Genomic DNA, 17,488 nt, shown 5'->3' with positions numbered 1-17,488 from the left:
GTCACTTCTGTATATTATACCGTCATATGGACGGAGGTGACGTTACTCCTGTGTATTATACCATCATATGGACTGTGGTGACGTCACTGCTGTATATTGTACCGTCATATGGACTGAGGTTATGTCACGGCTGTATATTATACCTTCATATGGACTGAGGTTATGTCACTGCTGTATATTATACCGTCATATGGACTGAGGTTATGTCACTGCTGTATATTATACCGTCATATGGACGGAGTTGATGTTACTGCTGTTTATTATACCGTCATGAGCGGAGGTGATATCACTCCCGTGTATTATACCGTCGTATGGACGGAGGTGACGTTACTGCTGTATATTATACTTTCAAATGGATGGAGGTGACATCACTGCTGTATATTATACCATCATATGGGCGGAGGTGACGTTACTGCTGTATATTATACTTTCAAATGGATGGAGGTGACATCACTGCTGTATATTATACCGTCATATGTACGAAGGTGACGGCTGTCCTGTATATTATAACGTCTTATGGACTGCGGTGACATCACTGCTCTATATTATACCGTCATATGGACAGAAGTGACGTCACTGCTGTATATTATACCGTCATATGGACAGAGGTGACGTTACTGCTGTATATTATACCGTGATATGGACAGAGGTGACGTCACTGCTGTATATTATACCGTCATATGGACGGAGGTGACGTCTCTCCTTTATATTATACCGTCATATGGACGGAGGTGACGTCACTGCTGTATTTTATACCGTCATATGGACGGAGGTGACGTCACTGCTGTATTTTATACCGTCATATGGACGTAGGTGACGTCTCTCCTGTATATTATACCGTCATATGGACTGAGGTGACGTCACTCCTGTGTATTATTACCGTCTTATGGACTGTGGTGACGTCACTGCTGTATATTATGCCTTCATATGGACGGAGGTGACGTCTCTCCTGTATATTATACCGTCATATGGACGGAGGTGACGTCTCTCCTGTATATTATACCGTCATATGGACGGAGGTGACGTCACTGCTGTATATTATACTGTCATATTGGCGGAGGTGACGTCACTTATGTATATTATACCGTCATATGGACGGAGGTGACGTCTCTCCTGTATATTATACCGTCATATGGACTGAGGTGACTTCACTGCTGTATATTATACCGTCATATGGACGGAGGTGACGTCACTGCTGTATATTATACCGTCATATGGACGGAGGTGACGTCTCTCCTGTATATTATACCGTCATATGGACGGAGGTGACGTCTCTCCTGTATATTATACCGTCATATGGACGGAGGTGACGTCTCTCCTGTATATTATACCGTCATATGGACGGAGGTGACGTCACTGCTGTATATTATACAGTCATATGGACGGAGGTGACGTCACTTCTGTATATTATACCGTCATATGGACGGAGGTGACGTTACTCCTGTGTATTATACCATCATATGGACTGAGGTGACGTCTCTCCTGTATATTATACCGTCATATGGACGGAGGTGACGTCACTGCTGTATATTATACAGTCATATGGACGGAGGTGACGTCTCTCCTGTATATTATACCGTCATATGGACGGAGGTGACGTCACTGCTGTATATTATACAGTCATATGGACGGAGGTGACGTCACTTCTGTATATTATACCGTCATATGGACGGAGGTGACGTTACTCCTGTGTATTATACCGTCATATGGACTGTGGTGACGTCACGGCTGTATATTATACCTTCATATGGACTGAGGTTATGTCACTGCTGTATATTATACCGTCATCGACGGAGGTGACGTCACTCCTGTATATTATACCGTCATATGGACGGAGGTGACGTCACTGCTGTATAATGTACCGTCATATGGACGGAGGTGACGTCACTGCCGTATATTGTACCGTCATATGGACGGAGGTGACGTCACTGCTGTATATTATACCGTCATATGGACTGAGGTGACGTCACTGCTGTATATTATACCGTCATATGGACGGAGGTGACGTCACTGCTGTATATTGTACCGTCATATGGACGGAGGTGACATCGCTGCTGTATATTATACCGTCATATGGACGGAGGTGACGTCACTGCTGTATATTATACCGTCATATGGACGGAGGTGACGTCACTTCTGTATATTATACCGTCATATGGACGGAGGTGACGTCTCTCCTGTATATTATACCGTCATATGGACGGAGGTGACTTCACTGCTGTATATTATACTTTCAAATGGACGGAGGTGACATCACTGCTGTATATTATACCGTCATATGGACGGAGGTGACGTCTCTCCTGTATATTATACCTTCATATGGACGGAGGTGACTTCACTGCTGTATATTATACTTTCAAATGGATGGAGGTGACGTCACTGCTGTATATTATACCGTCATATGGACGGAGGTGACGGCTCTCCTATATATTATACCGTCATATGGACGGAGGTGACGTCACTGCTGTATATTATACCGTCATATGGACGGAGGTGACGGCTCTCCTATATATTATACCGTCATATGGACGGAGGTGACGTCACTGCTGTATATTATACCATCATATAGACGGAGGTGACGTCACTTATGTATATTATACCGTCATATGGACGTAGGTGACGTCACTTCTGTATATTATGCCGTCATATGGACTGAGGTGACGTCACTGCTGTATATTATACCGCCTTATGGACGAAGGTGACGTCACTGCTGTGTATTATACTTTCAAATGGACGGAGGTGACGTCCCTCCTGTGTATTTTACCGTTATATGGACGGAGATGATTTTACTGCTGTATATTATACCGTCATGAGCGGAGGTGACGTAATTCCTGTGTATTATACCGTCATATGGACTGAGGTGACGTCACTGCTGTATATTATACTGTCATATGGACGAAGGTGACGTCACTGCTGTATATTATACCGTCATATAGACGGAGGTGACGTCACTGCTGTATATTATACCGTCATATGGACGGAGGTGACGTCACTGCTGTATATTATACCGTCATATGGACTGAGGTGACGTCACTGCTGTATATTATACCGTCATATGGACGTAGGTGACGTCACTGCTGTATATTATACCGTCATATGGACGTAGGTGACGTCACTGCTGTATATCATACCGTCATATGGACGTAGGTGACGTCACTGCTGTATATCATACCGTCATATAGACGGAGGTGACGTCATTTATGTATATTATACCGTCATATAGACGGAGGTGACGTCACTGCTGTGTATTATACTTTCAAATGGACGGAGGTGACGTCCCTCCTGTGTATTTTATTTTACCGTTATATGGACGGAGATGATTTTACTGCTGTATATTATGCCGTCATGAGCTGAGGTGACGTAATTCCTGTGTATTATACCGTCATATGGACTGAGGTGACGTCACTGCTGTATATTATACCGTCATGTGGACGGAGGTGACGTCACTGCTGTATATTACACCGTCATATCGACGGAGGTGACGTCACTGCTGTATATTATACCGTCATATGGACGGAGGTGACGTCTCTCCTGTATATTATACCGTCATGTGGACGGAGGTGACGTTGCTGCTGTATATTATACCGTCATATGGACGGAGGTGACGTCACTGCTGTATATTATACCGTCATATGGACGGAGGTGACGTCTCTCCTGTGTATTATACCGTCATATGGACGGAGGTGATGTTACTGCTGTTTATTATACCGTCATGAGCAGAGGTGACATCACTCCCGTGTATTATACCGTCATATGGACGGCTGTGACGTCACTGCTGTATATTGTACCGTCATATGGACGGAGGTGACGTTACTGCTGTATATTATACCGTCATATGGACGGAGGTGACGTCACTGCTGTATTTTATACCGTCATATGGACGTAGGTGACGTCTCTCCTGTATATTTTACCGTCATATGGTCTGAGGTGACGTCACTCCTGTGTATTATTACCGTCTTATGGACTGTGGTGACGTCACTGCTGTATATTATGCCTTCCTATGGACGGAGGTGACGTCTCTCCTGTATATTATACCTTCATATGGACTGAGGTGACGTCACTGCTGCATATTATACGTCATGGACTGAGGTGACGTCGCTGCTGTATATTATACCGTCATATGGACTGCGGTGACGTCACTGCTGTATATTATACCGTCTTATGGACTGCGGTGACATCACTGCTCTATATTATACCGTCATATGGACAGAAGTGACGTCACTGCTGTATATTATACCGTCATATGGACAGAGGTGACGTTACTGCTGTATATTATACCGTGATATGGACGGAGGTGACGTCACTGCTGTATATTATACCGTCATATGGACGGAGGTGACGTCTCTCCTGTATATTATACCGTCATATGGACGGAGGTGATGTCTCTCCTGTATATTATACTGTCATATGGACGGAGGTGACGTCGCTCCTGTATATTATACCGTCATGTGGTTGGAGGTGACGTCACTGCTGTATATTATACCGTCATATGGACGGAGGTAACGTCACTGCTGTATTTTATACCGTCATATGGACAGAGGTGACGTCCCTTCTGTATATTATACCGTCATGTGGACGAAGATGACGTCTTGCTGTATATTATACCATCATATGGACGGAGGTGACGTTACTGCTGTATATTATACCGTCATATGGGCGGAGGTGACGTCACTGCTGTATATTATACCGTCATATGGACGGAGGTGACGTCACTGCTGTATATTATACAGTCATATGGACGGAGGTGACGTCACTTCTGTATATTATACCGTCATATGGACGGAGGTGACGTTACTCCTGTGTATTATACCATCATATGGACTGTGGTGACGTCACTGCTGTATATTGTACCGTCATATGGACTGAGGTTATGTCACGGCTGTATATTATACCTTCATATGGACTGAGGTTATGTCACTGCTGTATATTATACCGTCATATGGACTGAGGTTATGTCACTGCTGTATATTATACCGTCATATGGACGGAGTTGATGTTACTGCTGTTTATTATACCGTCATGAGCGGAGGTGATATCACTCCCGTGTATTATACCGTCGTATGGACGGAGGTGACGTTACTGCTGTATATTATACTTTCAAATGGATGGAGGTGACATCACTGCTGTATATTATACCATCATATGGGCGGAGGTGACGTTACTGCTGTATATTATACTTTCAAATGGATGGAGGTGACATCACTGCTGTATATTATACCGTCATATGTACGAAGGTGACGGCTGTCCTGTATATTATAACGTCTTATGGACTGCGGTGACATCACTGCTCTATATTATACCGTCATATGGACAGAAGTGACGTCACTGCTGTATATTATACCGTCATATGGACAGAGGTGACGTTACTGCTGTATATTATACCGTGATATGGACAGAGGTGACGTCACTGCTGTATATTATACCGTCATATGGACGGAGGTGACGTCTCTCCTTTATATTATACCGTCATATGGACGGAGGTGACGTCACTGCTGTATTTTATACCGTCATATGGACGGAGGTGACGTCACTGCTGTATTTTATACCGTCATATGGACGTAGGTGACGTCTCTCCTGTATATTATACCGTCATATGGACTGAGGTGACGTCACTCCTGTGTATTATTACCGTCTTATGGACTGTGGTGACGTCACTGCTGTATATTATGCCTTCATATGGACGGAGGTGACGTCTCTCCTGTATATTATACCGTCATATGGACGGAGGTGACGTCTCTCCTGTATATTATACCGTCATATGGACGGAGGTGACGTCACTGCTGTATATTATACTGTCATATTGGCGGAGGTGACGTCACTTATGTATATTATACCGTCATATGGACGGAGGTGACGTCTCTCCTGTATATTATACCGTCATATGGACTGAGGTGACTTCACTGCTGTATATTATACCGTCATATGGACGGAGGTGACGTCACTGCTGTATATTATACCGTCATATGGACGGAGGTGACGTCTCTCCTGTATATTATACCGTCATATGGACGGAGGTGACGTCTCTCCTGTATATTATACCGTCATATGGACGGAGGTGACGTCTCTCCTGTATATTATACCGTCATATGGACGGAGGTGACGTCACTGCTGTATATTATACAGTCATATGGACGGAGGTGACGTCACTTCTGTATATTATACCGTCATATGGACGGAGGTGACGTTACTCCTGTGTATTATACCATCATATGGACTGAGGTGACGTCTCTCCTGTATATTATACCGTCATATGGACGGAGGTGACGTCACTGCTGTATATTATACAGTCATATGGACGGAGGTGACGTCTCTCCTGTATATTATACCGTCATATGGACGGAGGTGACGTCACTGCTGTATATTATACAGTCATATGGACGGAGGTGACGTCACTTCTGTATATTATACCGTCATATGGACGGAGGTGACGTTACTCCTGTGTATTATACCGTCATATGGACTGTGGTGACGTCACGGCTGTATATTATACCTTCATATGGACTGAGGTTATGTCACTGCTGTATATTATACCGTCATCGACGGAGGTGACGTCACTCCTGTATATTATACCGTCATATGGACGGAGGTGACGTCACTGCTGTATAATGTACCGTCATATGGACGGAGGTGACGTCACTGCCGTATATTGTACCGTCATATGGACGGAGGTGACGTCACTGCTGTATATTATACCGTCATATGGACTGAGGTGACGTCACTGCTGTATATTATACCGTCATATGGACGGAGGTGACGTCACTGCTGTATATTGTACCGTCATATGGACGGAGGTGACATCGCTGCTGTATATTATACCGTCATATGGACGGAGGTGACGTCACTGCTGTATATTATACCGTCATATGGACGGAGGTGACGTCACTTCTGTATATTATACCGTCATATGGACGGAGGTGACGTCTCTCCTGTATATTATACCGTCATATGGACGGAGGTGACTTCACTGCTGTATATTATACTTTCAAATGGACGGAGGTGACATCACTGCTGTATATTATACCGTCATATGGACGGAGGTGACGTCTCTCCTGTATATTATACCTTCATATGGACGGAGGTGACTTCACTGCTGTATATTATACTTTCAAATGGATGGAGGTGACGTCACTGCTGTATATTATACCGTCATATGGACGGAGGTGACGGCTCTCCTATATATTATACCGTCATATGGACGGAGGTGACGTCACTGCTGTATATTATACCGTCATATGGACGGAGGTGACGGCTCTCCTATATATTATACCGTCATATGGACGGAGGTGACGTCACTGCTGTATATTATACCATCATATAGACGGAGGTGACGTCACTTATGTATATTATACCGTCATATGGACGTAGGTGACGTCACTTCTGTATATTATGCCGTCATATGGACTGAGGTGACGTCACTGCTGTATATTATACCGCCTTATGGACGAAGGTGACGTCACTGCTGTGTATTATACTTTCAAATGGACGGAGGTGACGTCCCTCCTGTGTATTTTACCGTTATATGGACGGAGATGATTTTACTGCTGTATATTATACCGTCATGAGCGGAGGTGACGTAATTCCTGTGTATTATACCGTCATATGGACTGAGGTGACGTCACTGCTGTATATTATACTGTCATATGGACGAAGGTGACGTCACTGCTGTATATTATACCGTCATATAGACGGAGGTGACGTCACTGCTGTATATTATACCGTCATATGGACGGAGGTGACGTCACTGCTGTATATTATACCGTCATATGGACTGAGGTGACGTCACTGCTGTATATTATACCGTCATATGGACGTAGGTGACGTCACTGCTGTATATTATACCGTCATATGGACGTAGGTGACGTCACTGCTGTATATCATACCGTCATATGGACGTAGGTGACGTCACTGCTGTAAATCATACCGTCATATAGACGGAGGTGACGTCATTTATGTATATTATACCGTCATATAGACGGAGGTGACGTCACTGCTGTGTATTATACTTTCAAATGGACGGAGGTGACGTCCCTCCTGTGTATTTTATTTTACCGTTATATGGACGGAGATGATTTTACTGCTGTATATTATGCCGTCATGAGCTGAGGTGACGTAATTCCTGTGTATTATACCGTCATATGGACTGAGGTGACGTCACTGCTGTATATTATACCGTCATGTGGACGGAGGTGACGTCACTGCTGTATATTACACCGTCATATCGACGGAGGTGACGTCACTGCTGTATATTATACCGTCATATGGACGGAGGTGACGTCTCTCCTGTATATTATACCGTCATGTGGACGGAGGTGACGTTGCTGCTGTATATTATACCGTCATATGGACGGAGGTGACGTCACTGCTGTATATTATACCGTCATATGGACGGAGGTGACGTCTCTCCTGTGTATTATACCGTCATATGGACGGAGGTGATGTTACTGCTGTTTATTATACCGTCATGAGCAGAGGTGACATCACTCCCGTGTATTATACCGTCATATGGACGGCTGTGACGTCACTGCTGTATATTGTACCGTCATATGGACGGAGGTGACGTTACTGCTGTATATTATACCGTCATATGGACGGAGGTGACGTCACTGCTGTATTTTATACCGTCATATGGACGTAGGTGACGTCTCTCCTGTATATTTTACCGTCATATGGTCTGAGGTGACGTCACTCCTGTGTATTATTACCGTCTTATGGACTGTGGTGACGTCACTGCTGTATATTATGCCTTCCTATGGACGGAGGTGACGTCTCTCCTGTATATTATACCTTCATATGGACTGAGGTGACGTCACTGCTGCATATTATACGTCATGGACTGAGGTGACGTCGCTGCTGTATATTATACCGTCATATGGACTGCGGTGACGTCACTGCTGTATATTATACCGTCTTATGGACTGCGGTGACATCACTGCTCTATATTATACCGTCATATGGACAGAAGTGACGTCACTGCTGTATATTATACCGTCATATGGACAGAGGTGACGTTACTGCTGTATATTATACCGTGATATGGACGGAGGTGACGTCACTGCTGTATATTATACCGTCATATGGACGGAGGTGACGTCTCTCCTGTATATTATACCGTCATATGGACGGAGGTGATGTCTCTCCTGTATATTATACTGTCATATGGACGGAGGTGACGTCGCTCCTGTATATTATACCGTCATGTGGTTGGAGGTGACGTCACTGCTGTATATTATACCGTCATATGGACGGAGGTAACGTCACTGCTGTATTTTATACCGTCATATGGACAGAGGTGACGTCCCTTCTGTATATTATACCGTCATGTGGACGAAGATGACGTCTTGCTGTATATTATACCATCATATGGACGGAGGTGACGTTACTGCTGTATATTATACCGTCATATGGGCGGAGGTGACGTCACTGCTGTATATTGTACCGTCATATGGACGGAGGTGACGTTACTGCTGTATATTATACCGTCATATGGGCGGAGGTGACATCACTGCTGTATATTATACCGTCATATGGGCGGAGGTGACATCACTGCTGTATATTATACCGTCGTATGGACGGAGGTGACGTCACTTCTGTATATTATACCGTCATATGGACGGAGGTGACGTTACTCCTGTGTATTATACCATCATATGGACTGTGGTGACGTGACGGCTGTATATTATACCGTCATATGGACTGAGGTTATGTCACTGCTGTATATTATACCGTCATATGGACGGAGTTGATGTTACTGCTGTTTATTATACCGTCATGAGCGGAGGTGATATCACTCCCGTGTATTATACCGTCATATGGACGGAGGTGACGGCTCTCCTGTATATTATACCATCATATGGACTGAGGTGACGTCCCTGCTGTATATTATACCATCATATGGACTGAGGTGACGTCCCTGCTGTATATTATACCGTCATATGGACGGAGGTGATGTTACTCCTGTGTATTATACCATCATATGGACTGTGGTGACGTCACGGCTGTATATTATACCGTCATATGGACGAAGGTGACGGCTCTCCTGTATATTATACCGTCATATGGACGGAGGTGACGTCACTGCTGTATTTTATACCGTCATATGGACGAAGGTGACGGCTCTCCTGTATATTATACCATCATATGGACTGAGGTGACGTCCCTGCTGTATATTATACCATCATATGGACTGAGGTGACGTCCCTGCTGTATATTATACCATCATATGGACTGAGGTGACGTCCCTGCTGTATATTATACCATCATATGGACGGAGGTGACGTCACTTCTGTATATTATACCGTCATATGGACGAAGGTGACGGCTCTCCTGTATATTATACCGTCATATGGACGAAGGTGACATCACTGCTGTATATTATACCGTCATATGGACGGAGGTGACGCTCTCCTGTATATTATACCGTCATATGGACGAAGGTGACATCACTGCTGTATATTATACCGTTATATGGACTGAAATGACGTCCCTGCTGTATATTATACCGTCATATGGACTGAGGTGACGTCACTCCTGTGTATTATTACCGTCATATGGACAGTGGTGACGTCACTGCTGTATTTTATATTTTCAAACAGGGTGGATAAAAATCAATGTTTTTTTTTTAAAAAATAAAAAAATCGGATTTTTTTTATTTAAATCGGATTTTTTTTATTTAAATCGGATTTTTATCAATGAACTGCTTTTTGAGGAAAATGTTTTACCATCCAAAGGTTCTTCCATCATGAGATAAAGCTGAGTTGTTTAACTCAGTAGAATAAAGGCTGTATATGTGTAACATTCATAATGCCATGCTCTTCCAGAGGTTTTTGTAGGATTTGTGGGCAGTTTCTCTCCTATATTATCACAGACGCTCGCTTTACTTACGCAGTTCTCAAAACTGAATTTGACTCCGCAGAGGTCCCAGCCTCTTCTTCACGGCAAAAATGTTACAACATGAACAGAGTTGAGAAAAAGACCTTAATCCTATTGTTCTACAAACCTATGAATACAGAATCAACCCCTACAGTGCCAAGTCCAAGAAGAAGGAGGAGGAAGGGCAAGCAGACAAGAAAATGAAAGTGAAACTTTGAGCACAATACTTCAGCATAGCCACAGACAGACAAGTCTGGATCTGTTTGTGTGTACGATCTGAGGTTTATTACATTCTTTCCTTATAATGGCAGCAGGCCGTAAAAGAGACCCAGTTTGGGAATATTTTAATGAAGCTCCTTCGCCTATCGGTAAGGCAGGCATGCGTGCAAAATGCAAACGATGCAACAAAGAGATGCAAGGCCTGGTGGCGCGAATGAGGCAACATCATGAGAAGTGCGGTGATGAAGATGACTCATGTCCCTTCCTCCTCCTCACACTTAGATTCACATTCTTCTTGTGTTGTGCAGATCTATTCCACTCCAAACAATCAGAAACATATTGTCTAACTTCTTGGACTTGGCACTGAAGGGGTTGATTCTGTATTCATAGGTTTGTAGAACAATAGGATTAAGGTCTTTTTCTCAACTCTGTTCATGTTGTAACATTTTTGCCGTGAAGAAGAGGCTGGGACCTCTGCGGAGTCAAATTCAGTTAGGTAGAAACTTTGATTTAAATCACTGATTTAAATCAAGCCTTACTGACTAGTGATTTAAATCGTGATTTAAATCGTGATTTAAATCAGTTAGATTTAAATCAAATCCACCCTGCTTTTTAAATGGACGGAGGTGACATCACTGCTGCATATTATACGTCATATGGACTGAGTTGACATCAATGCTGTATATTATACCGTCATGTGGACGGAGGTGACGTCACTGCTGTATATTACACCGTCATATCGACGGAGGTGACGTCACTGCTGTATATTATACCGTCATATGGACGGAGGTGACGTCTCTCCTGTATATTATACCGTCATGTGGACGGAGGTGACGTTGCTGCTGTATATTATACCGTCATATGGACGGAGGTGACGTCACTGCTGTATATTATACCGTCATATGGACGGAGGTGACGTCTCTCCTGTGTATTATACCGTCATATGGACGGAGGTGATGTTACTGCTGTTTATTATACCGTCATGAGCAGAGGTGACATCACTCCCGTGTATTATACCGTCATATGGACGGCTGTGACGTCACTGCTGTATATTGTACCGTCATATGGACGGAGGTGACGTTACTGCTGTATATTATACCGTCATATGGACGGAGGTGACGTCACTGCTGTATTTTATACCGTCATATGGACGTAGGTGACGTCTCTCCTGTATATTTTACCGTCATATGGTCTGAGGTGACGTCACTCCTGTGTATTATTACCGTCTTATGGACTGTGGTGACGTCACTGCTGTATATTATGCCTTCCTATGGACGGAGGTGACGTCTCTCCTGTATATTATACCTTCATATGGACTGAGGTGACGTCACTGCTGCATATTATACGTCATGGACTGAGGTGACGTCGCTGCTGTATATTATACCGTCATATGGACTGCGGTGACGTCACTGCTGTATATTATACCGTCTTATGGACTGCGGTGACATCACTGCTCTATATTATACCGTCATATGGACAGAAGTGACGTCACTGCTGTATATTATACCGTCATATGGACAGAGGTGACGTTACTGCTGTATATTATACCGTGATATGGACGGAGGTGACGTCACTGCTGTATATTATACCGTCATATGGACGGAGGTGACGTCTCTCCTGTATATTATACCGTCATATGGACGGAGGTGATGTCTCTCCTGTATATTATACTGTCATATGGACGGAGGTGACGTCGCTCCTGTATATTATACCGTCATGTGGTTGGAGGTGACGTCACTGCTGTATATTATACCGTCATATGGACGGAGGTAACGTCACTGCTGTATTTTATACCGTCATATGGACAGAGGTGACGTCCCTTCTGTATATTATACCGTCATGTGGACGAAGATGACGTCTTGCTGTATATTATACCATCATATGGACGGAGGTGACGTTACTGCTGTATATTATACCGTCATATGGGCGGAGGTGACGTCACTGCTGTATATTGTACCGTCATATGGACGGAGGTGACGTTACTGCTGTATATTATACCGTCATATGGGCGGAGGTGACATCACTGCTGTATATTATACCGTCATATGGGCGGAGGTGACATCACTGCTGTATATTATACCGTCGTATGGACGGAGGTGACGTCACTTCTGTATATTATACCGTCATATGGACGGAGGTGACGTTACTCCTGTGTATTATACCATCATATGGACTGTGGTGACGTGACGGCTGTATATTATACCGTCATATGGACTGAGGTTATGTCACTGCTGTATATTATACCGTCATATGGACGGAGTTGATGTTACTGCTGTTTATTATACCGTCATGAGCGGAGGTGATATCACTCCCGTGTATTATACCGTCATATGGACGGAGGTGACGGCTCTCCTGTATATTATACCATCATATGGACTGAGGTGACGTCCCTGCTGTATATTATACCATCATATGGACTGAGGTGACGTCCCTGCTGTATATTATACCGTCATATGGACGGAGGTGATGTTACTCCTGTGTATTATACCATCATATGGACTGTGGTGACGTCACGGCTGTATATTATACCGTCATATGGACGAAGGTGACGGCTCTCCTGTATATTATACCGTCATATGGACGGAGGTGACGTCACTGCTGTATTTTATACCGTCATATGGACGAAGGTGACGGCTCTCCTGTATATTATACCATCATATGGACTGAGGTGACGTCCCTGCTGTATATTATACCATCATATGGACTGAGGTGACGTCCCTGCTGTATATTATACCATCATATGGACTGAGGTGACGTCCCTGCTGTATATTATACCATCATATGGACGGAGGTGACGTCACTTCTGTATATTATACCGTCATATGGACGAAGGTGACGGCTCTCCTGTATATTATACCGTCATATGGACGAAGGTGACATCACTGCTGTATATTATACCGTCATATGGACGGAGGTGACGCTCTCCTGTATATTATACCGTCATATGGACGAAGGTGACATCACTGCTGTATATTATACCGTTATATGGACTGAAATGACGTCCCTGCTGTATATTATACCGTCATATGGACTGAGGTGACGTCACTCCTGTGTATTATTACCGTCATATGGACAGTGGTGACGTCACTGCTGTATTTTATATTTTCAAACAGGGTGGATAAAAATCAATGTTTTTTTTAAAAAAAATAAAAAAATCGGATTTTTTTTATTTAAATCGGATTTTTTTTATTTAAATCGGATTTTTATCAATGAACTGCTTTTTGAGGAAAATGTTTTACCATCCAAAGGTTCTTCCATCATGAGATAAAGCTGAGTTGTTTAACTCAGTAGAATAAAGGCTGTATATGTGTAACATTCATAATGCCATGCTCTTCCAGAGGTTTTTGTAGGATTTGTGGGCAGTTTCTCTCCTATATTATCACAGACGCTCGCTTTACTTACGCAGTTCTCAAAACTGAATTTGACTCCGCAGAGGTCCCAGCCTCTTCTTCACGGCAAAAATGTTACAACATGAACAGAGTTGAGAAAAAGACCTTAATCCTATTGTTCTACAAACCTATGAATACAGAATCAACCCCTACAGTGCCAAGTCCAAGAAGAAGGAGGAGGAAGGGCAAGCAGACAAGAAAATGAAAGTGAAACTTTGAGCACAATACTTCAGCATAGCCACAGACAGACAAGTCTGGATCTGTTTGTGTGTACGATCTGAGGTTTATTACATTCTTTCCTTATAATGGCAGCAGGCCGTAAAAGAGACCCAGTTTGGGAATATTTTAATGAAGCTCCTTCGCCTATCGGTAAGGCAGGCATGCGTGCAAAATGCAAACGATGCAACAAAGAGATGCAAGGCCTGGTGGCGCGAATGAGGCAACATCATGAGAAGTGCGGTGATGAAGATGACTCATGTCCCTTCCTCCTCCTCACACTTAGATTCACATTCTTCTTGTGTTGTGCAGATCTATTCCACTCCAAACAATCAGAAACATATTGTCTAACTTCTTGGACTTGGCACTGAAGGGGTTGATTCTGTATTCATAGGTTTGTAGAACAATAGGATTAAGGTCTTTTTCTCAACTCTGTTCATGTTGTAACATTTTTGCCGTGAAGAAGAGGCTGGGACCTCTGCGGAGTCAAATTCAGTTAGGTAGAAACTTTGATTTAAATCACTGATTTAAATCAAGCCTTACTGACTAGTGATTTAAATCGTGATTTAAATCGTGATTTAAATCAGTTAGATTTAAATCAAATCCACCCTGCTTTTTAAATGGACGGAGGTGACATCACTGCTGCATATTATACGTCATATGGACTGAGTTGACATCAATGCTGTATATTATACCGTCATATGGACTGCAGTGACGTCACTGCTGTATATTATACCGTCATATGGACGAAGGTGACGGCTGTCCTGTATATTATACCGTCATATGGACTGAGGTGACGTCCCTGCTGTATTTTGTACCGTCATATGGACACAGGTGACGTCACTTCTGTATATTATACCGTCATTGGACTGTGGTGACCTCACTGCTGTATATTATACCGTTATATGGACTGAGGTGACGTCCCTGCTGTATTATACGGTCATATGGACTGAGGTGACGTCACTGCTGTATATTATACCGTCATATGGACTGAGGTGACGTCACTGCTGTATTATACCGTCATATGGACTGAGGTGACGTCACTGCTGCATATTATACCGTCATATGGACGGAGGTAACGTCACTGCTGTATTTTATACCGTCATGTGGATGGAGGTGACGTTACTGCTGTATATTATACCGTGATGTCACTGCTGTATTTTATACCGTCATATGAACGGCGGTGACGTCACTGCTGTATATTATACCGTCATGTGGACGTAGGTGACGTTACTGCTGTATATTATACCGTGACGTCACTGCTGTATTTTATACCGTCATATGAACGGAGGTGACGTTACTGCTTTATTTTATACCGTCATATGGACGGAGGTGACGTCACTGCTGTGTATTATACCGTCATATGGACTGAGGTGACGTCACTGCTGTATTATACGGTCATATGGACTGAGGTGACGTCACTGTTGTATATTATACCGTCATATGGACTGAGGTGACGTCACTGCTGTATTGTACCGTGATATGGACTGAGGTGACGTCACTGCTGTATATTATACCGTCATATGGACTGAGGTGACGTCACTGCTGTATATTACACCGTCATATCGACTGAGGTGACGTCACTGCTGTATTATACCGTCATATGGACTGAGGTGACTTCACTGCTGTATATTATACCGTCATATGGACAGATGTGATGTCACTGCTGTATATTACACCGTCATATGGACTGAGGTGACGTCACTGCTGTATATTATAACGTCATATGGACTGAGGTGACTTCACTGCTGTATATTATATTGTCATGTGGACGGAGGTGACGTCACTGCTGTATATTATACCGTCATATGGACGGAGGTGACGTCACTGCTGTATATTACACTGTCATATGGACAGTAGTGATGTCATTCCTATATGTTATAACTGCAGATTCTCTCTCTCTCTGGGCTGATTGCTCGCTGTCTGTAGTCCCTTCTGGTGTGATTATCTGCCGGGTATAGATGGCTCCTTACCTATGTTCCTCTTTTTCTCCAGGGTGATCTCGGTCCCTTTAACCCCGGGCTCCCTGTGCAGGTGCCGCTGTGGCTCGCCATCAATCTGAAGCAACGGCAGAAGTGTCGCATCGTACCTCCGGAGTGGATGGATGTTGGTAAGAGTCAGTTGTCTACTTGTATGGACATACATAGGGGTCTTCCTAGGCTGCATACAAGAAGCTATCACCAATGATATCGGGATTTGTGGCAGACTGACTTCTCTTTCCCCAGAGAGATGGAGCTGCGCCCATCATCTCCTCGTTCTGTACATGGACAGAGTCCGAGATCCTGTGCAACCGTCCTGACCTCTGCTTTTATTGTGGAGCTGGAGATGATACGGACGGTGGTGATGACAGCCCTTCTATATCTAGGGCTGGAACAAAACTTTTAGTGAAGGATAACATCTTGGGGAAGCCCTGTGCCTTTATCTGGCCCATATATCAGATGGTGCGATAGCTGTGGGTCCATTATGTGCCCCCATTCTTGTCTGACCACATGTCCTCTTAGTGCACAGGATCAGTCCTGGCGTCTCCTATCCTCTTTAGTAATATCCGTTTTGGAGATGTTATCCTCTGAAATTCTCATAAAGATTGTATAAACGGGAGATTAATGCAGATATAAAATATTCATTATATTCATCTTTAACTTTAGAGAAGCTGGAGGAAATGCGAGACAGTGAGCGGAGAGAAGATGCGTTCACGCCGATGCCAAATCCTCATTACATGGAGCTCACCAAGTTATTGTTAAACCAGTAAGTGCAATAATCCGTGCTGTGTATGTAATGTAGGTGAGTGTCAGTAA

At 43.7% G+C, this 17,488-nt stretch overlaps 1 protein-coding gene across 1 annotated transcript in view; it reads left to right on the top strand.

Annotated features, from left to right (window-relative positions):
* GINS2 (GINS complex subunit 2) overlaps nt 1-17,488 on the top strand; it is a 34,881-nt gene that overhangs the window by 14,583 nt on the left and 2,810 nt on the right. Inside the window, exons 2-3 of the mRNA XM_069739431.1 lie at nt 16,689-16,803; nt 17,339-17,438. Of these exons, the coding sequence (XP_069595532.1) occupies nt 16,689-16,803; nt 17,339-17,438 (215 nt within the window). The remainder of the gene's footprint in view (nt 1-16,688; nt 16,804-17,338; nt 17,439-17,488) is intronic.

The sequence above is a fragment of the Ranitomeya imitator genome, chromosome 9 (assembly GCF_032444005.1).
Source record: "Ranitomeya imitator isolate aRanImi1 chromosome 9, aRanImi1.pri, whole genome shotgun sequence".
NCBI classification, from domain to species: Eukaryota; Metazoa; Chordata; class Amphibia; order Anura; family Dendrobatidae; genus Ranitomeya; species Ranitomeya imitator.
Note: the sequence above shows the minus strand (reverse complement) of the source record. Positions and strands in the feature narration are given on the sequence as shown.